Raw genomic sequence first — 27905 nt, 5'->3', positions numbered from 1 at the left:
CTGTTGTCAGGCTGGACCATACTACTTCCTTTGGCCAAGAGAATTTGTGGAAAGAGAAACAGGTTACTCTTAAGAAGTTGAGTCATTGTAAGTTTGTCCACTGTTCCTTTACCTCTGATCTAGGATGTCATGTTGGATATAAGCTTCTTCCTTCAGAATGGGTGTGAAAGGACAGAAGGTCATTCCACAGAACAATTAAATCAAGATGCTTTTCCTTTACCAAGAAGTGATAATCCACTCAAACGTCTCAAGGATCCTGGTTCACTAGTCCACTCTACCGTGTGCCAGGGTCTTGAGAAATGCCCTCTTGATGTCTTTGTTCCTCAGACTGTAGACCACGGGGTTGAGCAAAGCAGTGAAGGTATTATAAAAGAGTGAGATCTGCTTGTCTCGCTCAGGGGAGTAGCTGGAGTTGGGTCTCATGTAGATGTAAGAGGCTGGACCATAGAAGAGTGTGACCACAGCCAGATGTGAGGCACAGGTAGAGAAAGCCTTGCAGCGGGCTTGGGTGGATTTGATCTTGAGAATAGCCTCTGCAATATGAATGTAGGATGTCATAATGAGGGAAATTGGAATAAGACACATGAGAATACTCAAGACCTGGTCTACCATCTCAATGAGGTGGGTATCCATGCAAGCCAGGCTAAGCACTGAAGGGCCTTCACAGAAATAGTGGTTGATTTTGTTGGGCCCACAATATGGCAGATGCATTGTGAAGAACGTATGTAACAAAGCAGAGAGGAAACCACAGACTAAAGACCCAGATGCCAGTTCTATGCACAGTCCGGAGTTGAGGATGACAGTATAATGCAGTGGGTAGCAAATGGCCACATACCTGTCATAAGCCATGACAACAAACAACATGCTCTCAGTAGCAGCCAGGGCACCAAACACATACATCTGTATCCAGCAGCCAGCAAAGGAGATGGTGTGAGAGTGAGCAAGAAGATGCACTAACATCTGAGGCATGGTGGTGGTGATGTAACCTGTATCCAACATGGCAAGTATACAGAGGAAGAAGTACATGGGAGTGTGAAGATGTGTATCCAGGCAGATCAGCATGATGATGAGCCCATTGCCCATGACTGATCCCAGGTATATGAGAAGAAACACAATGAAGAGGATGCTGTTGGTCGTGGGGTCACTGGAGAAGCCAAGCAGGATAAATTCAGAAACCCAAGTTTGGTTCTGCTCTGGAATCATCCACATGGCTGAGGCTGTAAGAGAATCATTTCATCTATGTTCACCTGACATAGGCCAGCTATAGAGGCAGAAAGGGGAGATACAGGCTGGTGAGATGGCTCAAAGATTAAGAGCACTGACTGCTGTTCCACAGAATCAGACAACTCAGAACAATCTGTGTCTCCAATTCCAGGCAAAATGACTCTCTCCTCTCACAAGTACAGGTCAGACACCTGTATGTATGTATGTATGTAGCATGTATGTAGGCAAAAACACATACACATAAAGTAAAAAACAATACTTTTTAATTAGGAAAAGAATGGCTGGCATGTGGGTTCTGAGCACCGTTCAGTTTCTGTTCATTTTTCTCAAGCTACTGAACCTCCCAATGTCTTGGTCTCTTCACCTATCAAAGGAGGCTGATGACAAAAATGTCTCAGGAGAGTGAGGAATATCTAATGTATTTCACCTAACTCCTGGAACCAGAACATAACACATGACATGTACACAGTCTCACAGTCTCATTCCTTCTCTGGAAGGCAGAGATGGGATCCCCAGAATAAGACGGTTAACTACTGAAATGATGGGCACTGGATTCAACTGAGAGACTCTGTCTCAAGGAATAAGGTCAGAGCAGTTGAGAAAGAACACCATGCCAGTCTCTCAACAAACACACACATACACACATGCATACACACACACACACAAACACACACACACACACACACACACACATGCACCACAGACATATGCAAAAGAGAGTAAGCATGTAGATGAAGGAGACAGAGCTAATGTCAGTCAGACACAAGCTCTCATACCTATAGTCCTATGGACAATGATAGAAGTTTGTGCATAGTACAATGGAGACTCTGTAGTCTTCTCAGTGAATGCTGATGGATCATGGAGTATGGTAGCAGGAAAGTCATTTATTCTTTTTCCACTCCCATCTCCCTATGTACACAAACATTCAATTCCAAGTAACTCTAAAACATCCATTATTTTCTTTATATTCAAACATGATAAACACATCTATGTGTAATTTTGGGGGAAGCAAATATTAGATTTCCTTAAAAGAGCAATAATGGTAATTTAGAATAAGCAAAAAGTACTCAAATTATTTATACGAGGAATCAGAAAAGCACAAAAATAGCAGCAGAAATTCCCACAGAATAGTGAACCACATTTAAAGGGCATTTCACAGGCAGCTGTCTAGTGAGCACTGAGGAGGCTGAGGTTCTCAGCACCATTATACATCTGGAGATTGCCAAGATCAGCACAGAGCCAACGCCCACCTCCTCTTCTCAGTCTCACATCACCACACCCCTATCAGCCTGGCTACAATGACAGAATCTTGTGTTGGCAAGAGTAACTGGATCCAGTGGGAGAGTGAACTAAAGTGATCCCTTTACTATGTGCCTGGCTGTGTTCTCTAAAGTTGAACACAGTTAATGTATGTATTACTGTATTGCTAGCAACAGAAATATCAAGTATATTTCTGAAACTATATGTAAACACAAAGGTTCCTACAAACATAGGTTCAAGAAAAGGCATGAGAAGGGAATTTCCTAACACTGCTCAAAAGAGTCTGAACTTTAGCACTGCTCATGCTAATCAGCAAGACAATGATTAAAGCAGGAATTGCTCTGATGGGAGTAGAAATATGAAAAAGACTCCTAGACACCCTCAGTCTTCTCTTTCCCTGTCCCCATCCCCTCTCCTGACCAGTCTACTGCTCAGAACCTCACAGCTGCCCTTCCTTTCCACCAGGTCAGAAACACATCATCTCTCTCAACATTTCTGCATCAGTGTCCCCATGTGCCCCTTACCTCTTAATTTTCCTCCTCAACACAGTCTTTTCTTTTTTTGCATTTTTAAAATTTACTTTCATATAATATACTTGGATATATCCTTCCCTTCCCCTAACTTCTCCCAGACTCTCTCCACCCAACTTTGTAGTTTTTTTTTTACTTCTTATACTTTCTTTTGAGACAAAACAATCTACAGAAATTAAAAACAAAAGAACTAAAAGAAAGAAAATGAAAAAATATCTACCACATCTATGGAGCCAGTCTCCTGTTGGGAAACTAATCCTGAGCATGCGTCCAGTTGTAGACTAACTGATATGCACAGTGACAAGCTTTTAAAGAAAACAGATTGTCCCTTTCCTGATAGGGGTTAATTGTAATTAAATTATTATTATTATTATTATTTAGTAGCAGGGTTTTGTGTCCACTTCCCTTTCTCATTGCTGTGCATCTGTCTTCCTCAGCACGTTCTTCATGTGATTGAAGAAGGGCAGAGGTTTGGGGAGTGTGAGATGCATGCACAGAGACTTGGAGATGGGTGCCTTGACTAATTATTATCTCCAGACACACAGATGCCTGAACCCTACCCATAAGAAAAACATCAGTGACTATCTTACCACTTGTAAATCCAGGGATTGTGTCACTGCGTGGCAGTTTCTTGTTATGAGGAAGCCCATAAAGCAACTGAGTACAGAGTGATAGTATTCTAGGCAGCTGAATCTCCAGAGAAATTCCAAGGTGCTGTAGAGTTTGAGGGACTGAATCTCTCTCTTTCTCTGATAGTAGGCCAGCCTTGGCTCCTGAAGACTTTACCCATAAAAATCCTTCTTAATAAAAGTGAACTCAGACCTTTTCATCTCTTACCAGTGGGAACAGTTCCTGAGGTTTTATGACCCTGCCTCCTCTCTGAGCTTTTCTAGGAGAGCTGAGAAAGGGCCATTTCTGTTCCCAGTAGGGATGCTAAGACATCCCTGGATGCTGTCAACAAGAGCACTACAGGGAGACCCTTGGGGGGCAGAGCAGAGGGAAACAATTCACAGAGGTAGGAGTGGTGACCTGTTCCCTTTTCTAGACTAATTGGGGGAATAAGAGCAGTTCAGAGAAGAGGAGCTGGAACCTGGTCACCTGATAAACAGTCAAGGACTCAAGTTCTCACTCTGGTTCCTCTTTTACTTCCCCAAACCTGAGCCCTGATACTCAATGAGACCATGTGTAAGTCACACTCCTCTCTTTCCTCAACGACGTTCTGGCAGTCATAGTCCTCCTTTCTCTGCTGTATAATATCTGAGCAAGTTACCCAGAGCCTCTGGTGCTAATGAAGAGATAACAAGAATGGGAGCTGGAGCATGCTTATCAGAAAAACAGGATTTGCTAATCTTGCAGAACATTAAGTTGGGTTCCTAGCATAGATAGGGCAGTTCAAACCATCTAGATTTCCAATTCTAGAGGATCTAGTACCCTCTTCTGACCTCCTCAGAGACCAGGATTACCTGTGCTGTATGTATGCATGTATGCATGTATGTACGTATGTATGTATGCAGGGATGTATAGGTAAAATGCTGATACACTTAAAAAAACAAGTAAAAACTGTCAACCATGACATAGTAGCATGGAAGTCAGCAGTGACATCCCCATGAGAGCGCAGTGAGAAAGCTCTCCAGGGGCTCCTGCCTTTTAGATGCAAATAAGAATTTGGGTCCAAATGTATCAAGCTCTGGATCATGTTATCTTGACCTTGCTGTTATTCGGCCTCACTTGTCTCCTGCAGAATTCCAATAGTAATCCCTTCTCTTCTTGGCTGGCTAGAAAGTAAATGTCATGATGTCACCACCTGGCTACAAGGTCTGGACAGTGTCCCCTGACTTGGAATCTCCATCCCTGCCTGATGCCTGTGTCTTGGTTTCTTAAGGATTTAAAAGGAGAAGACTGGACTATACAGTCTTCTAGTTAAGTGTGATTGATTGATAAGGGGTTAGAATTCCTGTGAGCTTCTACTTAAACACAGCCAATAGTAAAGGTTAATCATGAAATGACAAAGAAATTGTATTGGAAACAGAGACAGAGTGCCTAGGAATGTGGCTCAGCTGTATAGCACCTGAGTAAAGACAATGTCTGAGCCTAGAGTTTGACTCATAGCATTTTAAAGGCAGCACAAGCTCTGAACTCTGCACATCCTGAGGAGAAACTCCATTTTCCTGTGCTCTGTGTTCTAGCAGTTGTTTAGTGAGGTGCATTTACTGGTTGAAACACTGTATAATGACATGTAATCTCAACTGCTGCTCAGTGGCATGTATTGCAATCATGACACTGGCCATCATAGGTGTATTTACATCTTAATAATTGGCAATCAGCACTATTTAGAAGCACCCTGGTCCCTGCAGTGCTGATGCTAAGCCTTTTTCCACAGCTATGACCCCAACTCTCTTCACTCCTGTTATTGATCCTCATCAACTCCAAGAGACAATCAAGCCCAGCATAGATTTTTCTCCACTTTGATTAATAAAGAAACAGATTCACAAAGAAAAAGACAGAAGTCATTGAGTATCATGTATAAAATGACACAGCCACCATGCTCTGTTGTTTTAAGTCATGAAGATTTTATTATGGAATCATAGAGAGGGACTCAAAAGGGAGAAACACACACACACCATTTGTATTAAACATGGATTTCTACAACATGGCAGAGAAATAGTCACACGTGGAGACAAAAATTGGAAATATGAAAAAACCCCAAGCCTCACAGAAAACTTATTTCTTATTTGAGAATCTGTCAAAAGTAAAAAAAAAAAAAAAAAAAAAAAAAAAAAAAAAAAAAAAAAAAAAAAAAAAAAAACCACCAAGGTCAGAGAAATAAAATAGAATGAAAAAAATGTTATTGTGTTATTGTTGGTTCTTCTATCTTTCTGGGTGAGGACTCAGAAAGGTCAGCAGACATAACATGGCATCCTGGCTACTCCTGGTGATTTAAATCACTGCAGCCCAAAGAGATTCCCAAGCATGGTCCTACCTGTCCATTGCACAGATAGCAAAAAGTGATCCAGAAGACATGAGTCATTTGACAAATGTCACCCATTTAGTGAATGGTAGAACTACCTCCAAGGCCTGGCCACCTGCTGCTTGGGTGAGGCTGAAGCTGCCATTGTCTGTGACATGCTTAATTGTGTGAGTTCAAGCTATTGGCTGTACCTCTGCTGTAATCAAAAATCCTTCTGCTGCTCAGAGTTGAGCCAATTTCACAATCGTCATGACACCAATCCAGAGGTCAGCAGGAAGTAAAGGTAAAACTCTAGAGGTTTCTTTCTGCACCAGAAGAACCCACAGACCTAAGAAGAGGAGGGTGAACTTCAGAAAGAGAAGGCAGCAGATCCACAGCTCTCACAACAGGGACGCCTTAACTGGCCCACAGATGTCAATGCTTCATTAATGGACCACTGCATGGTTGCTCATTTAATTATGGATAGCATCAGAAAAAAAGGATGGTAAAACAAAACAGAAACATTTTTCTCTACCAATACATACATACATACATACACACATATATGTGTGTGTATGTATGTATATATATATATTCTATATAGTATCTAAATAAATAATAGCTTTAATGTGTGTATGTGTGTGTTATGGGGGGTGATTAATTTCAAGAAGTCATTTGAAGATGATGGTTCATGTAACAGAAGACTATATCATTAACGTGTCAGTACACCCTAAATAGATACTCAGATTTAATGTTTCTCTCTTTTAATCTTAGCAGTAAGCCTTTTGAAATTGCCAAATGGATCTCAAAGTTCACTGGGAAGTGCTAGGGTCCCTAAAGAAGCCTATGGCTGTTTGACTAACAGTGGCCCCATAGGCTCATTTATTTGAACACTTAGTTACCAAACAGTGGAGATCTTTGGAAGGATTAGAAGGATTAGTAGGTGTGGCCTTGTTGGAGAAAGTGCACCACTGGAGTTAGGCTTTGAGGTTTCAAAAGCCCATGCCAGGATCACTGTGCCTCTGGCTGTGGATCAGGATGTATCTTTCAGCTACTGCTCTAATGACAGGAATGCCCCAATAACCATGCCATGATGGTAAATGATGGACTAAATCTCCGATGCTGTAACAAGATTCTATAGTTATACCTGTGTATAACTAGATAGTTATATCTAAAACTTTTTGTTACTAAGTTCAGAAAAGAAACTTACAATAGAGATGTAAAGTTTATGATATTGAGAGACATAAAAATTCACATTGTTTTTCTAAGAAAATGCTTTAAGATCTAAATATCTATAGGTTTGTAATATAAGTTATGAAAGAAAGTGATTTAGGTATAAAATTCAAATTTATCAAGATAGGATAGATAATAATTTCTCTGTATTTGCCTAATAGTAATGGACTGGACATTGTGAATGTAATTTTTTTCCTTTATGAAATGATGTACATCTCTTTCATTTCCAGTCTATCAAGTATCATTGTGTACATTGTTATCTAATAATTCTTTTTATTTTCATATTTTTTATTAAATAATTTACTTTTCATTTTACACACCAACCTCAGTTCCCTCTCCTTCCCCTTCCTTCACCCCTACACCTCACCACTTCCTATCCCCATCCACTTCTCAGAGGGGGTAATGCCTCCATCATGTAGTTATCGAAGTCTGGTGTACCAACTTAAGGCTGAACCAAGTTCCCTCACCCCTGTATTAAGGCTTAGCAAGGTATCCTACTATAGGGATGAACTCCAAAAAGCCAATTTGAGCACCAGGGATGCCACTGCCAGAGGCCCGCTCCACAATAGAACAAGCCACATAACTATCAGCAACATTTAGAGGGTCTAGTTCAGTCACATGTAGGTTCCTCAGCTGTCAGCCAATAATCTGTGAGCTCCACTAGCTCGGGTCAGTTGTCTCTGTGGTTCTCCCCATCATGCTCTTGATTCCCCCTTTTTCACATAATCTTTCCTCCCTTCTCCAGGAGCTCAGCCAAGTCCTTCGCCTTAGGTCACCAAACCTGCTTCCATCAGTTACTGAATGTAGGTTCTGTGATGACAATTAGGATAGTCACTAATCTGATTAAAGGGAAAGGTCTTTTCAGACACCTTCTCCACTATTGCTAGGAGTCTTAGCTAGGGTCATCCTTGTGGATTACTGAGAATTCCTCTAATACCAAGTTTCTCCCTGACTCCATAATGGCTCCCTCTATCAAGATATCTCTTTCATTGCCCCAATCCCTCCCCCATCTCAGTCTATTTGATCCTTCATGTTCCTATCCCCCATCCCCTCTCTCCTGCCCCCTTCCAGTTTAACCAGGAGATTTTAACTGTTTTCCTTCCTGGGACCCCACCATGTGTGTCCCTCTTTGCTCAAAATTCTTAGCCATTAGGGAAATGGAAATCAAAATGACTCTGAGATATCATCTCACATCTATCAGAATGGCTAAGATAAAAATGCTGCTGACATATTATGCTCTAGAGGATGCAGAGTAAGGAGAATACTCAGTGAGACCCATGTTTGAGTCATAGTCGTCTCCTTCCTCAACTACCTCGGGGTAATCATAGTCCTCCCTTTCTGCTGTATAATACCTGAGCAAGTTACCCAGAATCTCTCGTGCTAATTGAAGAGATAACAAGGGGGAGCTGGAGGATGCTCATGAGAAAAAGATGATTTGCTGGTCTTGCAGAACATTAAGTTGTTTTTCCAGCACAGACATGACAGTTCAAATTATCTATAATTCCAGTTCTAGACAATCTAGTATGTTCTCCTGACCTCCCCAGGGACCAAATCATACATGTGCTGTACGTACCTGTACAAGTATGTATGTATGTATGTATGTATGTATGTATAGACAAAATGTTGATACACTTAAAAACAAATAAAAACTGTCAACCATGACCTAGTAGCATGAAAGTCAGCAGTGACGTCTCCATAACTGCAGTGAGAAAACTCTCTGAGGGGCTCCTGCCTTTTAGATGCAAATAAAAATTTGGGTCCAAATATATCAAGCTCTGGATCATCTTCTCTTGAACTTGCTGTTATTCTGGCTCATTTGTCTCTCCTGTAGAATTCCAGTGGTAACCTCTTCCCTCTAGGCTGGCTAGAAAATAAATGTGGTGATGTCCACACCCTGCCACAAGTTCTGGCCAGTGTTTAATGACCTCTCATCTCCACCCCGGCCTGCTGTCTGTTTCTTGGTTTCCTTAAGAATTCAGATGGAGAAGACTGGGCTGTAAAGTCTTCCTGGTGAGAATGATGATTGATAAGGGGCTAGAATTTCTGTGAGCTGCTCCTTAAACACAATCAATAGTAAAGGTTAATAATGAAATGACAAATAAATTGTATTGGAAACAAAGACAGAGTGCCTAGGAATGTGGCTCAGCTGTATAATACTTGAGTAAAGGCAATGCATGAATTATAACTTTAAAAAAATTGAAGGCAACAAAATCTCTAAACTGCACATCCTAATGAGCAACTCCATTTTCCTGTGCTCTGTGTTCTAGCAGTTGTGTAGTGAGGTGCATTTGCTGGATGAAACACTGTATAATGACATGTAATCTTAATTGCTATTCAGTGGCATATGTTGCATCCATGACATTGACTTTGATGGGTGCATTTACACCTTAGTAATTGGCAATCAGCACTAATCAGAAGCACCCTGGCCCCTGCAGAGATATTGCAAAGCCTTGTTCCACAGCTCTGACCCCAGATCTCCTCACTCCTGTTGTTGATCCTCATCAGCTCTGAGAGGTAGTTGAGTCCAGGCTGAGATTCTTCTCCCCCAGGATAGAAAAGGAAACAGATTCAGAAAGAAGACAGAAGTCATTGAGTGTCACATATGGAATGACACAGCTCCCATGCTCTGCTGTTTTTAGTGACTGAGATTTTGTCATGGAATCATATGGAGGGGCTCAAAAGGGAGAAAGACACACACACACCATTTGGGGTACACATGTATTTCAACAAAATGACAGAGAAGCAGTCACATGTGGGGACAGAACTTGAAAACATGAAAAAGCCCAATGCTTCATAGAAAGCATATTTAGCATCTGGCAAAAGAAAAAAAAGATCAGAGGAAAAAAATCAAATAAATGTTGTTGTTGGTTCTTCTCTCTTTCTTGGTGAGGACTCAGAAAGATCAGCAGACATAACATGGCATCATGGATGCTCCTGGTGTTTTAAATGACTGCGGCCCAAAGAGATCCCCAAGCATGGCCCTACCTGCCCATTGCACAGATAGCGAAAAGTGACCCAGAAGACATGAGTCATTTGACAAATGTCACCCATTTAGTGAATGGTAGAACTACCTCCAGAGCCTGATCACCTGCTGCTTAGGTGATGCTGAATCTGCCATTGTCTATGTCATGCTTAATTTTGTGAGTTCAAGCTAATGGACGTACCTCTGCTCTAACCAAAAGTGTTTCTGCTGCTAAGAGCTGGGCCTACTCTGCAATGGTCATGGGGTCACCCCAGAGGTCAGCATGGAATAAAGATGAAACTCTAGAGGTTTCATTTTGCACCAGAAGGAGACACAGACCTAAGGACTGGAGGATGAGCTTCAGCAGGAGAAGGCGGCAGATCCACAGCTCTCACAACCAGGGACATCTTAATTGGCCCCCAGTCGACAATGCCTCATTAATGGATCACTGCATGGCTGTTTATTTAATTATGGGTAACATCAGACAAAAAAGGATGGTAAAATAAAGCAAAATCATTTTTCTGTATCAAAAATATATTTTATATATTTATCTAAGTACATAATAACTGTAATGTGTATATATGTATGTTATATGGGGGGATTGATTTCATGAGGTCATTTGAAGGCTGTGTGGTTTATGTAACAGTAACAGAAGATTATATTGTTAAGGTACCTTAAATAGTTAAACAGATTCAATATGTCTCTCTCATAATCGTAGCAGTCAGTATTTTGAAATTGCCAAATGGATCCTCAAGTTCACTAAAAAGTGCAAGGATCCGTGAAGAGGCATGTGGTTGTTTGATTATCAATGATCCCATAGGCTTATATATTTGAACACTTAGTTACCAAACAGTGGAGCTCTTTGGAAGGATTACAAGGATTAAGAGGCATGGCCTTGTTGGAGAAAGTACATCACTGGAGGTAGCTTTGAGGTTTCAAAATTCCATGTCAGGGTGACTGTCTCTCTGCCTGTGGATAAGGATGTAGCTTTCAGCTACCTCTCCCCAAGAGTGCCAGCATCCCCCTGCCATGTTGGTAAATGATGGACTAAACTTCTGCCTCTGTAAGCAACACCCAACTACATGCTTACCTCTAAAAGTGTTGTTGTGGTCATAGTGTCTCTTCATGGAGTAAACTTGTGTCTAAGACAAGGCCTAACAATCTTTAAAAATAATGACAAAGAAAAAGAACTCATGTTTTCCACTTTTGAAACCATTCGCAAAGTGAGAGCAAACAAAAAAAGATGACACTAGCCAAAGACTGACATGGAATTCAATAGACTAGGATTGTCGGTCCATACACAAGCACTGAAATGTATTGACTGACAGTTTTAGTTAGGTACATAAAGAATGTTCAATGGGGGAAACGATAATGTTTTCCAAAAATGTGGAGGAGACATATGGATAGTCACATAAAAAAGAATGTAATTGGGCTTTTGCCATACACAAAATTAATGCAGAATGTATCCAAACCTAAAAGAAACTTTTAAAACAATGTACAAGAGGAAATTTTCATGACATTGGATCAAGAAATAATTTCTTAGATCTCCTGCAAAATGACAAGAGTGCTGGCCAGGTGTGTGGAGTATTTCTCTAACCCCAGCACTCCTAGGACAGAGGCGGGAGGATCTCTGTCAGTTTGAAGCCAGCTGGACTATATATTGAGTTCCCAAGCAGCAGGGATACCCAGAGTGGTCTTTCTCAAAAAAGTGCATTAATTGAGCTAAATATATTTTCCCACTCTTTTTCCTTCTTCCCCCTCGCTTTTCACCCTCTTTCTTGCCTCCTCTCAATTCTCTGGAGCTGAGAATTGTAACCTGGTTATCCTTTGATTTATATTGTCTATCCTTTTATGAGACATACTGTGTTTGTCTCTCTGAGTTGGGTTGCTTCACTCAGGATGTTTTTTCCCTAGTTCCATCCATTTGCATGCAAATTTCGTGATGTCATTGTTTTTTGTAGTGAGTAATCCTCCATTGTGTAATTGTACTGCATTTTCTTTATCCATTCTTCAGTTGAGGGGCGTCTTGGTTGTTGCCAAGTTCTGGCTTTTATGAATTATGCTGTTATGAATATTGTTGAGCAAGTGTCCTTGTGGTATGATTGGGTATATGCCTTTGGGTATATCCTTTGGGTATATGCCCAAAAGTGATATCACTGGTTCTTGAGGTAGGCTGATTCCCAGTTTTCTGAGAAAGCGCCATGGTGATTTCCAGACTCCCAACAGCTACTCAATCAAAACAATAAAAAAATCAGAAGAGTAAGCAGTAGCTGTGTAGGAATGGGCACCATGCCTTCTTTTACATAAGATGAACCACAGTAACCAAGACACACTTGTGACTGTTATTGTTGAGTCCCAACTTAACTAGACATGCAATTAACTAAAATTTTAAAATAAAGGACACAACTGTGAAAATGTTTTTCTTAAGTTGAAGTAGGTAGATCCACTCCCAGTACAGACTTTGGAGGCAGAAAGACATATGATCATCTAATTCAGATCACAAGGCCTGAAGACACACACCTTTAACCCAGATCCAGAGGCTGGAAGACACACCCTAAATTGGGTCACACCTTCTGCTGGAAGTGTATAAAAGGACCTGGAAGAAGGAAGCTGTTGCTCTCTGCTTGTTTGCCGTCACCTTGAAGCAAGTCCACTCCTTTGCTGGCATTAGAGAATATTTTTTCAGAATTCCAGCATATATTGAAGATCAGTAGATGCAACTAAACTCCTGGACTGAGTTGAAGAGGAAATAAACGGTAGTACTTCATTTTGAATTAGGTTTAACTCTCAAACCATCACAAGCAGATATGTCAGGGGACCTCGTAGCTGAGAGGTAGGGCTACACACAGACCATATCCAGAAATTCTTCTACAGGTAGACCATCAGCAACTTCTGTTTTTGCTTGGAGGGAATGTAGGGAAGATATTAAAAGTTTCGATTTCTCACCAGGAAACAATGACAAACAGAAATGGCGTCTGAAAGTACATTTGAATGGGGTCGGTGAAGAAAGCACAGATCACCTGTCAGTTTCCTTAGGGCTGCTCAGCTCCCAAAGAGCCCAGTATAGGCCAAGTTCCAGATTTGGATTGTGAACACTGAAGGAGAGAAATACCAAATTGTGAAGAGCCTAAGAGACTTCTAGTTCCTACAAAACCAACACTGGGGATTCCAAACATTCATCTTTTGAGATTTCCTTGTCCTTCATGGGCATTGGCTTCTCCCATAAAATGAGCTTACCCTCCTCTGCAAGGTGAGCATGGTCCAGGACTCCTTCAGCATCTCTGACCAGAGTAGGAAGCCAGGGATTCAGGTTCTAAGGTACATGTCGGTAGATGAGCTATGAGAGCTGTGGGAGTATTCCAGCCTCACAGACTGCTTCCTGATTTTATCTTCCCAGGAATTCTGGGCTCACAAAGTTTTCTTAGCAGCTTGCTTTCCAGTTTTCAGAGCCATGTTTGAATACAACATGGAGGAGAGCAAAAAGAACCGTGTTAGATCCATGACCTAAAGCCACAAGTGTTCAAGGCAATAATGGCCTTCATTTCTACTGTGAAGGCTCCAGACCTCCACAGCATGGTAGATGCTGTGCTGGCAACTGCTGACAAGCATGTTCTGGAACCTTACCAGTTGGCAACAGCCTCATGGTGATACACAGATTAATAGATTAAATAAATGGGTTAATTTAAGATGTAAGAGTTAGCTAGGAATATGCTAAGCTATTGGCCAAACAGTGTTGTAATTAATATAGTTTCTGTGTGATTATTTTGGTCTGAACAGCTGGGAAATGAACAAACAGTCTCTGTCTACAAATGGCACCAACAAGGGGCAAGAATTTCCACATAAAGCCTATACCTGACTATACGTAGTCAATTGGAGATTCTTGGTAGTTGCATTTTTTTTTTCAGATAGGCTGTGTTTGCTGGTTGCAAGCAGAGGCATGGCTACTTTAATAAACTGTTTCCTGGTTCATACTGTCAACACGAATGGCTCTGTCTCTTTCAGGAGGTCTTCTACAGAGCACTTAATGTTTGTGAGCAGAGTGCTACAAGATGCTTAATGACGACCTGCTGTGTCCCTGGACCTGAGGTGGTGAGCATGGCTTAGAGCTGGCGGTAACATACCTCCACCATATTGAAAGGCCAAGAGAGGTGGAGCCAGCATCCAGGACCACTGTGATCCAGCTGCTTACCATTTTAAAAGTGCTTTTTGTCAGAATATGATTACCGATACATAATAAAGACAGATTCAGACAGAAATAAACCTCTGAATGGGTTATAGTATGTTTAAAAAATGTACCTAGACTTGAAAGAGAGAAGAAAAAGAGTAAAATGATACAAAGTCTTTAAAGAGACAAAGTAACATAAAAGAGTACAGATAGTCATAGCTTAAAGGAGTAAGAAAAACAAGCCACATAAAGATCAAATATACACAGAGAGTCTGGATTATGTATATTATTGTGTTTTCTTTGAATTTTTTGACTGCAAAGAGACATTTGATTCTGAGGGCTGCTAAGGTAAACAAGCATAAAGGTATTTTGACTTCAAAATTTGGATCTAAGGATATGTTGCTTTGGAAAAGAGGTTCTGCTTTCATTTTTATAGAAGATGAGAACTTGTGGATTCCTTCCAAGCTAAGGTGATTTGATGGAACAAGATCCCCCCTATGGTCTCCATGAACCACAAAAATACTTCGTCCAACAAACAGCATAGAGCAGTTTGGAAAAAACTATTCTCAAATCCTGAAAATAATTGTTAATAAATGTTTATTTTAATTTTAAAAGGTCTGATTGTAAGTGATTAATGGTCTCAGTCAATGTCTAAGAAAAAAGAAGGGGAGATATGATACAGAGATGAATACTTTGCATTGGTATGAATCTTGGTCTATTGACACAAATTTAAGGTCAGTTTTGTTTTATGTATATTTCTATTCTTGTTTATACATCTCATCTAAAAATGTAATATATAATTAAAAATTATAGATTAATACATAGTCATCTATAATAGTAAAACTTGCAGTCATATTAGTTAGGCTTTCAAGATATACGGAGATGTATTTTCATTAGAAAGATAAACATCAACACTTCAAAGACCTACAGAATAGGGCATTTAAAATGTTCCGAGAACTTAGACTTTTTTTGACAGTGAGACATGTCCACTTCTGGTAGCATCAATTACTTCAGAGTGGTTGATGGGTTTTAAAGAAACTTGCTATGGGGATTTGCTTTCAATGTGAAAAGACTAGTCATTTGGGCAAGAAACTTCTTTTGCTTGGACTGTTTTTAGTGTGCTGTATGAAGTGGATGTGCAGGACCCACAGCGAAATGACTGCTAAACTTTCCAAAGGATGGGATGTTCTTTCAAAGTTCCTGATTCATGAAAGAATCTGCCAGATATTCTGGAGGATACAGAATAAAGTGACTGACAAACTGTTAATATAGGTTAAACAGTCTTCCAAATTTCCTGCTTCATGAAAATGTTTGCCAGATACTAAGTCCTGTAGGCTAAAGATGGATGCCCCAATGTTGCAGAGAAACATCCTGGCAGCAAGATGTCTCTGTCAATTCTAAAGTTTTGGAAGTTGCTTACAATGCACTTCTTGATTACTTAAGTAATATTATACCTTTCTGGGGTCTTTGATGGAGTTGAAAAAGATAGTGATAATTATAATTTTGCTTAGTTATGATAGAGGATAGATTAGGCACAAAACTTTAGACTCACAAGGATAAAATAGATGGTGGAATATTTTCTTTATTTTTGTCACATATGAATAAACTAAATATTGCAAGTGTAATTCTTATTTGATACCTATATTATTATATGTAATGTTACTATGTTAAATTTAAAACCTTCCATTTTAATTAGACAGAAAAAGGGGGATGATGATCCTGCTGTATATGTGTTGCTTTTATTCATTGATGAATAAAGCTATTTGGGTCAATGACTTAGCAGAGTAAGGCCAGGTGGAAAATCAGAACACACACACACACACACACACAGAGAGAGAGAGAGAGAGAGAGAGAGAGAGAGAGAGAGAGAGAGAGAGAGAGAGAAAGTAAGCAGAGTCAGAGAGATATCATGTAGCTGCCTAAGGAAAAGGATGCTGGAACCCTACTGGTAGGCCACTGCCTCATGATGAAATGTGTTAATTCAAGATGTAAGAGCTAGCTAGAAATACGCTTAAGCTATTGGCCAAAGAGTGTTATAACTAATATAGTTTCTTTGTGATTATTCGGTACTGGGCATCCAGGAAATGAATGAGCAGTCTCCATCAACATAGGTCCCACAAACTATCAGGTTACTTCTGTTCTGACAACACCTGCTGTGCTACTTAGAATGTAGTGCCTCAGCCTCTGCTGTCTATACTATCATGTTATTCACAGTTAGCATGTTTTTGGTGGTTTGTAGGTTATGCTATTGTTTTCCTGGGAATTATAGCAGGTTACATAATGTACATCACTTGCTGCCTTCAAAGTACAGGACCCAGCACAACAGACCATGGCAAAAGACCTTGTGTTAATTCTCTATACAAAAAACTTTCTACCTCCTGCTCCCAGGTTGGACAACAGTGTACTAAGCTATTTTTAGGGTCAGCAACCAGCACTCAAATCATCACACAGAGACTTCATATTAGTTCTGATTGCTTGGTTAGTTTATGCTCATTTCTGGCTAGTTCTTTTAAGTCAAATTAGCCTGTTTCTCTTTATCTACTATTTTTCTCAGGCCTTTTTAGTTTTCTTTCCTTCTGTATATTTTACATTCACTTTTTCTTGTATCAGCTAGGTGGTGGCAGCCTGGCTTCTATTCTAGTATGTGTACCCCTCTTCTTCCTCATTCTCTTTCCTCTTCTTGTCTTTCATTCCTAAATCTCCTCCTACTTATTCTTTCTGCCTGTAAACCTTGCCTTTCCCTTTTCTGTCTTGCTTTTTATTTGAATAATCAGGTGCCTAAGGCAGGCAAGGTAAAACAAATGGATCGCATCTCTACATAATTAAACAAATGCCGGATAAACAAGTGTAACACATCATAACATCATTTAGGAAAAGCAGCACAAACAAATGTAATGCGCCTTTACACAGTTAAAACAATATTCTACAGAATAAACAAAAGTAATTCATCTGACCCAGTTAAAACAATATCCCACAATACCATGCCAATTGCTTTGGCCAAAAAAATGTGCGCACAGAGGAGCAGGTCACTCTTGAAAAGCCGAGTTATTGCGAGTTTGTTCATTGTTCCTTTTCTTCTGCTCTAGGATGATATGTCGGATATACGGTTTCTACTTCAGGATGGACGTGAGAGGACAGAAGGCCATTCCCAACGTACAACTACAAATATGGGGAACAGATGAATCTATTTTGCTATAATCCAGTAAGAGTAATGATGTGTTTGGAATTATACCTTTGTATATCAATCAAGGCAGCCACCTTGGTTTATCCCAATTACAAAGTACACTGTTGATTCAAATGCATTGGTCAGTGACACACAATAAAGAAACTGTCCTTTTCTTAAATAGTGAGTGATCCACTCCAGGTTCTCCTAGATCCTGGTTCATCAGCCTGCCTTACTATGCCCCATAACCTTGAGAAATGCCCTCTTAATGTCCTTGTTTCTCAGACTGTAGACCACGGGGTTGAGCAAGGCTGTGAAAGCATTGTAAAAGAGTGTTATTTTCTTGTCTTGCTCAGGGGAGTAACTGGAGTTGGGCTTCAAGTAGATGTAAGAGGATGGACCATAGAATAAGAAGACCACAGTTAGGTGGGAGGCACAGGTAGAGAAAGACTTGCATCGTCCCTTGGTGGACTTGATCTTGAGAATTGCCTTGGCAATATGAACATAGGAAGCTACAATGAGGGAAATTGGGGTAAGACCCATAAGTACATTCAAGATCTGGTCTACCATCTCAATTATGTGGGTATTCCTGCAAGCCAGGCTGCGCACTGCAGGACTTTCACAGAAATAGTGGTTGACCTTGTTGGACCCACAAAATGGCAGACTCATTGTGAAGTAAGTATGCAACAAAGAAAAGAGGAAACCACAGGCACAAGACCCAGATGCCAACCATATGCACATGGCCCAGTTGAGTATTACAGTATAACGCAGAGGGTGGCAAATGGCCACATACCTGTCATAAGCCATAACAGCATAGAAGGTGGCCTCCACCATACACAAAGCACTAAACACATACATCTGGAGCCAGCAACCAGCAAAGGAGATTGTCTGAGAATGAGAAACAAGATGTACCAACATCTGGGGCATGGTGGTAGTGACATAGCTCATATCCAATATGGCAAGTATACAGAGGAAGAAGTACATGGGAGTGTGCAGATGTGTGTCCATGCAGATCAGCAGGATGATGAGTCCATTGCCCAGGACTGAGCACAGGTAGATGAAAAGGAAGACAATGAAGAGGATGCTGTTGGTTGTGGGGTCACTGGAGAAGCCAAGCAGGATGAACTCAGAAACCCAGCTCTGATTCTGCCCTGGAATCATCCACATGGCTGAGGTTGTAAGAGAATCACATTCATCTGTGTGTCACCGGATACATGCCAGCTGTAGAGACAGAAAAGGGAGATACAGGCTGGTGAGATGACTCAAAAGTTAAGAGCACTGACTGCTGTTGAAGGGGATCAGAAAACTCAGAGCTGTGTAATTCCAGTTCCAAGGGATCTGATTCCACTCTCTGACCTCCACTGGCAAGACATACACAAGGTGCACAAACAAGTATGTAGCAAATATCTATACACATGAAATTAAAGAAATACTTTTTAATTAAGAAAAGAAAGGCTAGCGTGTGGGTTCTGAATACACTGTTCAGTTTCTGTGAAACTTCTCAAGCTACTGAACCTCCCAATGCCTCTGTCTCTTCATCTATCAAATAAGGCTGGTGACACTCATAAATTATGATGGACACATCAGGATTATGATGAACATCTAATGCATCTCACACAACTAACTCCTCTAAATAACATGTAACACAGGATATGTTGTATGCAGTCTCACACTCTTATTTCAGTTCTGGAAAGGCAGAGAGAGAATAAGGGGGTGAAATGATGTGCACTGAGTTCAACTGAGAGACTCTGTCTCAGTGAAAAAGGAGAGAGCAATTGAGGAAGAATCCTATCAGTCTACAACCACACACACACACACACACACACACACACACACACACACACACGGGTACATGCAAAATAGAGAATAAACGAGCAGATGAAGATAGCAGAACAAACATCAGTTAGACACAGGCCCTCACACATGTAGTCCTATGATTTATGACAGAAGGTCATGTGAGTAGTGCACTGGAGACACTGTAGTCTTCCCAGGGAATGCTGATGGATCATGTGGGTATTTGAGAAGATAAGTTATTTCTTCCTTTATAACTCTTACCTCCCTCTGCATGCAAACAATCCATTCCAGGTGTACTGTGGGGTTGAGTGGTAAATCTATAGCAAACAAGCTTGTTATTTACTTTGGTTCTTCACGACAGGGTTTCTCTATGTAACAGCTCTGGTTGTCTTTGAACTCACTTTATAGACCAGGCTGCCCTCAAGCTCAAGAGGTCCATTCACCTCTGTGTCCTGAGTACTGCGAATACAGGCATGCAGCACAACCATCTGGCTGTAACCAAATTTTAACATCAAGTATGATAAATATATTTATCCTCTTAGGGTAAGCAAAGGTAAGATCTCTTTAAAGGATACCTTCCTTGGGTGAAAAAACCCTCTGTAAGCTAAAATAATGGAAAAACAAGTACTCAAAAGTTTATACAAAGACTTAGAAATAACAGAAGCATAAAAACAGATGCTACAATGGAGTAGGTAAAAATATTTAAAGGTCACAAGGCAGTTGTCTGGTGAGCATTGATGATGCTAAGGTTCTCAGCACCATTGCTCATCTGGGAGTTGCACAAGAACAGCACAGCACCAACGCCCACCCTCCTCTTCACAGTCTCACATGCCCACACACCTACCAGCATGGCTACAATAACAGTTATTGTATATTGACAAGAGTAATTGGATACAATTGAAGTGTAATTAAAATGATCCCTTTAATGTGTGCCTGGCTGTGTTTATTAACACTTTACACATTTAATGCTTTCCCCAGCAGTACAAATACCAACTATATTTCTGAAACAATATGTAAACACATAGGCACATATAAACATATGCTCAAAGAAAGACATGTAAAGGAAATTTTCTAACACTACTTAAAATAGTCTGATCTAGGTCACCACTCATATGTTAATCAACAAGACAATGGTTAAAGCAGGAATTGCTCTGATGGGAGCAGAAATATGAAATAGACTCCTAGACATCCTCAGTCTTCTCTTTCCCTGTCCCCATCCCCTCTCCTGACCAGTCTACTGCTCAGAACCCTCACAGCTGCCCTTCCTTTCCCCCCAGGTCAGGAGTCCATCATCTCTCTCAACATTTCTGCATCAGTGTCTCCATGCACCTATGTCTCTAATTTTCCCCCTCAATACAGTCTTATTTTAATTTAAATAGTTATTTTTATATAATATACTTTGATCATATTCTTCCCCTCTTTAAATTCTCCAATATCCTCTCCACCAAACTTAATATTCTTTTTCTCCCACTCTTTCTTTCAAGAAAAACAAACAGCAAAGATTATTTAAAAATCATAAAAAAGAAAATCAAAACAAAACTACTAAAACAAAACAAAACCCAGATGTGGAGTCAGTTTCCTGTTGGCCATTCCTGGCGTGTGGGCTGCTCTGGAGGGTGACTGATATATATACAGTGACATTCTATTGGAGACAACTGGTTTTCCCTTTCATAACAGGTATCAACTGCAAACTGATTCAGTTTTAGGTGTAGGAGCTTGTCAGTGCTGACCTTTTGTCTGCATCAACACGTTCTCCATGGGACCATTGCAGCAATTTCTCAAAAATTTCACATCTGGACCAAGTATAATCTCCCATGCCCTGTCCTTCGAGGAGGGTGCAGGGGTCATTCTGAACCTGCTTGCTCTGTGGACACATTCTCAGACAACATCTATCTCATCCATTTCCTGTCCCTCATTCATAAATCTCCATGAAAGCACTCCTGGTGTCCTGTATGCCTCTGCCTATTTCGTACGTTAAGAAATCGCCTAGCTTTTTATCTTCATCATGGAGGGGGAACCACCACCTGCACTGTGTTGCCCACATTGTGGCCACAGCAGGACTTAGTTCAGCCTGAAAGCCTTCCCTGTTATGTTGCTACCTCCTGTCCTAACACAAGTAGGATACATCCTGCATTTCTTATTTGTTGACTGGTTATACTCTGAGGAATCCTAGAAGGGCCTGATATTAATTATGAGACTAAACAACAGGGACAAATCTTTCTTTTCCTGTTAACTGAGTCCTCACACAACTAAGGAAAAATTTTCTCTGATAGAATATTGCTGCATGGGCAATTTCCTAACCTTTTTAATAAAACAATAAACTAACATTTATTGAGTAGTTGGTATATTCCAGCCATAGTTTCCCTAATTTTTGCTCAAAATAACAATTCACTGAAGGAAGTATTCTTATCTATATGTTATAGGTGAACATATAAGGCCCGGAGAGGGCAGTTAATTCAATATTACAGGGAATGGGGGAAATGGGTGTTTGGGTGCTGTGATGTCAGAACCTTATTTTCAGTCACCTTCTCTGATTCTGGCACACAGGCCCTGAAGAGGGAGGTGAAGAAGGCAAAGTCTTCACATTGTCCATCTAGTTGAATTTAATGAGACTCAGTCAGTCCAGAGCCCTCCTAGGACAGAGCTGGTGGTCAGGCAACAGACCAGTTCCCTCAATGAGATTTCCCCTCCTGTCTGAATGTGGGAGGCCCTGGGATATACTGAATATAGAGGGATCCGAGCAAAGAGGAGTTGAGGTGTGATTTCTGTGGCATGAGACACCATTAGTGATCCATAGCCTGTTATAGTTACCCAGCCCGTTGGTCTCTGACTTAGGTTACAGAGACACACCAGGACTGCTGGCCCTTTTCTGTGAGCCCAACATCATAAACAAGGACGTCAGAATTGAGTTCCAAGCCAGAAAATGCTACACATGGCAGCCCAAACCTAGGAAGCCAGCATCTGGGAGGTTGAGGATGAGGAGTCCAAGGAAATACTCAACTATATTTGAGTTTGAAGACAAGCTAGGGTACAACAGACTCACACCCCCTCCCAAAAGAAAAATCAAAATAAAATCATGATTTCTGTGCCCACAAAGTCATTAAGCTGTGACTGTGTGTGGGAAGGCTTCTTCAAAGACAATGGCCACCACTACTCTATGATGGATATGGCTTTCTGCTTCACTTGAGATTTTGAGCTCAGGACTCCATAGTTTTTATTTCTAAGCACAAACTCTCTGTAAATTTTATGAAACTAATAAACAGGGAAGGGAAAAGGAAAGTAAAGACATAATAGGGAGAAAATGTAGAAAAAAATCAGGCAATGATGGCAGAGATCTAGAGAGTTTGAGATGTGTGCACGGAAGACCTGGAGATGGATGACTTGACTAATTATTATCTCTAGACCCACAGCTGCCTGAACCACAAGGCAACAACCTTGTGGTCATCTTACCTCTTGCAAATCCAAGGAATGTCTCACTGAGTGACTCTTATGAGGAAGTCCAATAAAGCCACTGAGTTCATAGACTTGGGATACTAGAAAGTGTCTCCAGAAAAAATCCAAAATGCTGTAGAGTGTGAGGGACTGAATCTTTCACTTCCTCTGAAAGTACTCCAGCCTTGACTCTTAAAAATTTTACCCATGAAATCCTTCTTGATAAAGGTAAGCTCAGACATCTTCACCTCTTCACAGTGGGGACAGATGCTGAAGTTTTATGACCCTGCCTCCTCTCTTAACTTCCCCAGGAGAACAGGAAAAAGGCCATTTCTGTTCCCAGTAGCGTTGCAAGGATGATTCCTGGATGCTGTCAGCAAGAGCACTAAAGTGACACCCTTGGGATCAGAGCAGGAGGAAACAACCCACTGGAGAGGAGTGGTGACCTGTTCCCTTTTCTAAAATAACCGGGGAATCACAGCAGCTTAAAGAAGTGCTGGACCTTGGTCACCTGATAGACAGGTCAAGGACTTAAGTTATCTTTCTGATTCTTCTTTTACTGCCCAAACCCTGAGCACTAACACTTAATAAGACCATGTTTGAGTCACAGTCCTCTTTCTTCCTCAACTACCTTGGTGTAATCAAAGTCTTCCCTTCTCTGCTGAGTAATATCTGAGCAAGTTATCTGTTGTGGAATAACCATTTTTACACTGTGAAGATGTGTCACTTGGATTGCTTTAAAAAAAAGCTGACCAGCCAGTACCTAGGAAGGATTTTGGGGGCAGAGAGAACACTGAGAAGAAAAAAAGGTAGAAACATTGAGAGATGAAGAACAAGCAAGATATACAAGAGGAGAGGTAGCAGTCATGAGATAATTGATTGCACACAGATGAAAAGGTATCAGTTAAGTTACAAGAGCTAGTCAGAAGCATGCCTAAACTTTTGGTCAAGCTTTCATAACTAATAATTTGTATTCATGCCATGATTTGGGTGCTGACTGGTGGAACACAGAAAGACTTGCAAGGTTACCCAACCACTCTGGTGCGAATGAAGAGTCAACAGCAATGGTGATTGGAGCATGGTTACGAGCGAATTGGATTTGTTGATATTTCAGAACACCCAGTTTGGTTCCCAGCATATAACATGGAAGTTCACAACCATCTGTATCTCCAGCTTTAGAGGACTTGGTGCCCTCTTCTGACTTCCCCAGGGACCATATGTACATGTGCTGTATGAATATACATATATACACAGATATGCAAAATGTTGGTAAGCAGAAACAAACAAACAGAATTAAACATAACATTATAACATGGAATTAAACAGTGACATCCCCATGACAATAGAAAGAAAACTCTCTGAGGGCTTCATATTTCTTGGATGCAAATAAAAATTTAGATCCAAATGTATCAAGCTCTGAACATGTTCCGTTGAACTTGCTGTCATCTGCCTCAGTATCATCTTCTGTTGAATCCCAATAGGCATTTCTTCCCTTTTTGACTGACTAGAATATAAATGTGATAATGTCAGCCCCTACAATGAGTACTGGTCCATGTTCCCTGACCTTGTATCTCCATTCCTGCCTTCTCTCTATGTCTTGGTTTCCTAAGGATTCAGAAGGAGAAGACTGAATGACAAAGTCTTCCTAGTTAGAGTGATTGATAAGGGGTTAGAATTCCTGTGAGCTGCTCCTTAAACACAGTCAATAGTAAGGTTAATTACGAAATGACAGTTAAGTAAGTTGTACTGCAGAAAAAAATCAGAGTGCCTAGGAATGTGCTCAGCTGTATAGTGTCCGAGTAAATAGAATGCTCAAGGCTAGAGTTCACACTATAGCATTAAAGAGTGAAGGCAACAAAATCTCTGAACTCTGTACATTCTGATGAGCAATTCCATTTTCCTGTGCTCTATGTTCTAGCAGTTGTATAGTGTGATGCATTTGCTGGTTAAACACTCTATAATGACATGTAATCTCAACTGCCCTGCTGTTCAGTGGCATGTGCTACAACCAACACATTGACCATGAAAGCTCTATTTGCACCTTAGTAATTGGCAATCAACACTATTTAGAAGCACCTTGGTCCCTGCAGTGCTGTTGCTAAGCCTTGTTCCACAACTCTGACCCCAACTCTTCTCACTCCTGTTGTTGATCCTCATCAGCTCTGAGAGGCAATCTAGCCTATGCAAAGATTCTCCTCCACTAGATAGATGAGGAAACAGGTTCAGAGAGAAGTAGGGAGAATCTATTGGGTGTCACATATAGAAACAACCATCATGGCTCTTTTGTGTTTAGTTTATGATATTTTATTATAGAGTTATTGGTTGGACCTCAAGAGAGTAGGGAATATGTGCATGCGAGCACACCCGCTGGAAAATGTGTACACACACAAATACACACACACACACACACACACACACACACACACACACACACACACACCAATTGAGACCTTGATGTCAGCAACATGTCAAAAAGGCAGTCACATTATCGGGATAGAGCTTGGAAAAAGTAAAAAAGGCCAAATTCTCTCAGAAATCATGTTCGACAACTGTCAAATTAAGAAAAACAGAGGAGATTAAAAACAATATGGGGAATATCACACGTCTCTGAGTGAGGACACCAAAGGTAGGCAGGCTTATCCAAGCCTCATGGCTGCCACAAGAGACTGCCTACCTTGTTTTTTTTTTTAAATGACTGCAGCCCTAGGTTTGTCAAACATTGTCCTACCTGCCCATTGCACAGATAAATGGATAGTGGCACAGAAGACATGAGCGATTTGACAAAGGTCACCCAACTTGTGAATGGTAGAACCATCTTCAGGGCCTGGCCACTTGCCTCTTGGGTGAGGTTGAACCTGCCATGCCTCTCATATGCTTAATGTGAGAGTTCAAGCTAATGGCTCTACCTCTGCTCTAACCAAAATGCTTCTGCTGCTCAGAGCTGGGCCTACTCCACAGGGGTCATGGGATCACCCCAGAGGTCAGCATGAAGAAAAGACAAACTCTAGAGATTTCATTCTGCACCAGAAGGACCCAAAGGCCTAAAAGAGAAGATAGTGATATTTTTTAATTTAATTTAATTTATTTTTTTATTGATTTGGTTGAACTCTACATTTTTCTCTGTTCCCCTCCCCACCCCCTCCTCTTCATCCCTCTCCCAAGGTCCCCATGTTCCTAATTTATTCAGGAGATTTTGTCTTTTTATCTTTCCCATGTATATTAGAGTCATGTATGTGTATCTTAGAGTCCTCATTGTTGTCTAGGTTCTCTGGGATTATGATTTGTAGGCTGGATTTCTTTGCTTTATGTTTAAAAACCATTTATTAGTGAGTACATATGATAATTGTCTTTCTGTGTCTGTGTTACCTCACTCAGTATGATGTTTTCTAGTTCCACCCTTTTGCCTGCAAATTTCAAGGTTTGTTATTTTTATCTGTTGTGTAGTACTCCATTGTGTAAATGTACCATACTTTCCTTATTCATTGTTTGGTTGAGTGGTATTTTTGTTGTTTCCAGGTTTTGGCTATGACAAACAAAGCTGCTATGAGCATAGTTGAGTACATGTCCTTGTAGCACAATTGAGCATCCTTTGGATATATACCCAAAAGTGGTATTACTGGGTCTTGAGGAAGGTTGTTTCCTAATTTTCTGAGAAATGGCCACACTGATATCCAAAGGGTCTGTACCAGCTTGCACTACCATCAGTAATGCAGGAGTGTTCCCTTTTCCCCACATCCTCTCCAGCATAAGTTGTCATCAGTGTTTTTGAGCTTGGCTATGCTTACAGGTGTAAGATGGAATCTCAGAGTTGTTTTGATTTGCATTTCTCTGATGATTAAGAATGTTGAGCATATCCTTAAGTGTCTCTCAGCTATTTGATATTCTACTGTTGAGAGTTCTTTGTTTAGGAGTTTAGGAGAGTTCTTTGTTTGTACTCTCTTATTTTATTGGATTATTTATTCTTCTGATGATCAGCTTCTTGAGATCTTTGGACATTTTGGAAATTAGACCTCTGTCAGAGGTGGGATTGTTGAAGACCTTTTCCCTTTTTCTGTAGATTGTCATTTTATCTTGTTAACTGTATCAACCATATTTCTGAAACAAATTGTAAACACAAAGGATCCTACAAACATAGGCTCAAGGAAAGACATGTGAAGGAAATTTCCTAACACTGCTCAAAAGAGTCTGAACTTCAGCACCACTCATGCTAATCAGCATGACAATGGTTAAGGCAGGAATTGTTTTTGATGGGTGAAGAAATATGAAAGAGACTCCTAGACATCCTCAGTTTCTCTTTCCCTATCCCAATCCCCTCTCCTGACCAGTCTACTGCTCAGAATCTCACAGCTGTCCTTCCTTTCCTCCGAGCTATAGAGCCCATCATCTCTCTTGGCATTTCTGCATCAGCATCTCCGTGTGCCCTTGCCTCTTAATTTTCCTCCTCAATACAGTCTTTTAATTTTTTGAATTTTTAAAATTTATTTTTATACAATATATATTGATCATATCCTTCCCCTCCTCAAACTTCTTCCAGACCTTCTCCATCCAGCTTCACGTTCATTTACCTCCCACACTTTATTTCAAGACGAAACAAAACGACTATAGAAATTAAAGGGAAAACCTCTGATGAAGTGTGGCTGTATGGGTCCTAGCCTTTCTAATAATAAAATCAAATAATACTTGTTTTAGATAATTTATGTATTCCACCTAATAATCCACTAACTTTAGTTTAACAACACAGCAGTTCACTGAATGAAGCATTTTTACCTGTGTGTTATATGTAAAATCCCAAAGGATTGGACCAGATGTTGAGGTTTAATGACCATATCTCCTCTCTAAGCTTCACTAGGAGAGCTTGAAAAGGGCCATTTCTGTTCCCAGTAGGGTTACTAAGATTATCCCTGCATTCTGTCAACAATAGCACTACAAGGAGACCCTTAGGCATAGATCATGAGGAAACAACCGGTAGGAGGAAGATTGGTGACCTTTTCCCTTTTCTAGACTATTGAGAAATAAGAGGAGCTCAGAGAAGAGAAAGTGGAACCTGGTTGCCTGATACACAGGTCAAAACTTAAGTTCTCATTCTGACTCCTTTTCTACTGCCCAAACCCTGAGCCCTGACACTCAAGAAGACCATGTTTGAGGCACAATCCTTTTTCTTCCTCAACTACTTTGGAGAATTCATAATCCTCCCT

General features: G+C 40.6%; 2 protein-coding genes across 2 annotated transcripts; both read right to left on the bottom strand.

Moving 5' to 3' along the window:
* Positions 1–264: 264 nt before the first annotated feature.
* LOC125410758 (olfactory receptor 2A12-like) lies at positions 265–1209 on the bottom strand. The gene has a single exon (XM_048450449.3). It carries the CDS (start codon positions 1207–1209, stop codon positions 265–267), a length of 945 nt encoding a protein of 314 aa, XP_048306406.2.
* Positions 1210–17706: 16497 nt separating this feature from the next.
* On the bottom strand, positions 17707–18651 carry LOC125410814 (olfactory receptor 2A12-like). The gene has a single exon (XM_048450558.3). It carries the CDS (start codon positions 18649–18651, stop codon positions 17707–17709), a length of 945 nt encoding a protein of 314 aa, XP_048306515.2.
* Positions 18652–27905: the final 9254 nt, after the last annotated feature.

This window comes from Myodes glareolus, chromosome 3 (genome assembly GCF_982192425.1).
Source record: "Myodes glareolus chromosome 3, mMyoGla1.1, whole genome shotgun sequence".
In the NCBI taxonomy this organism is placed as follows: domain Eukaryota; kingdom Metazoa; phylum Chordata; class Mammalia; order Rodentia; family Cricetidae; genus Myodes; species Myodes glareolus.
The sequence above is the reverse complement of the archived record's forward strand: the minus strand, read 5'-3'. Positions and strand labels throughout refer to the sequence as shown.

What these genes read in the sequence shown, in the direction of transcription:
- LOC125410758 (XM_048450449.3), bottom strand. Translation starts at nt 1,209, where the DNA reads ATGTGGATGATTCCAGAGCAGAACCAAACTTGGGTTTCTGAATTTATC.
- LOC125410814 (XM_048450558.3), bottom strand. Translation starts at nt 18,651, where the DNA reads ATGTGGATGATTCCAGGGCAGAATCAGAGCTGGGTTTCTGAGTTCATC.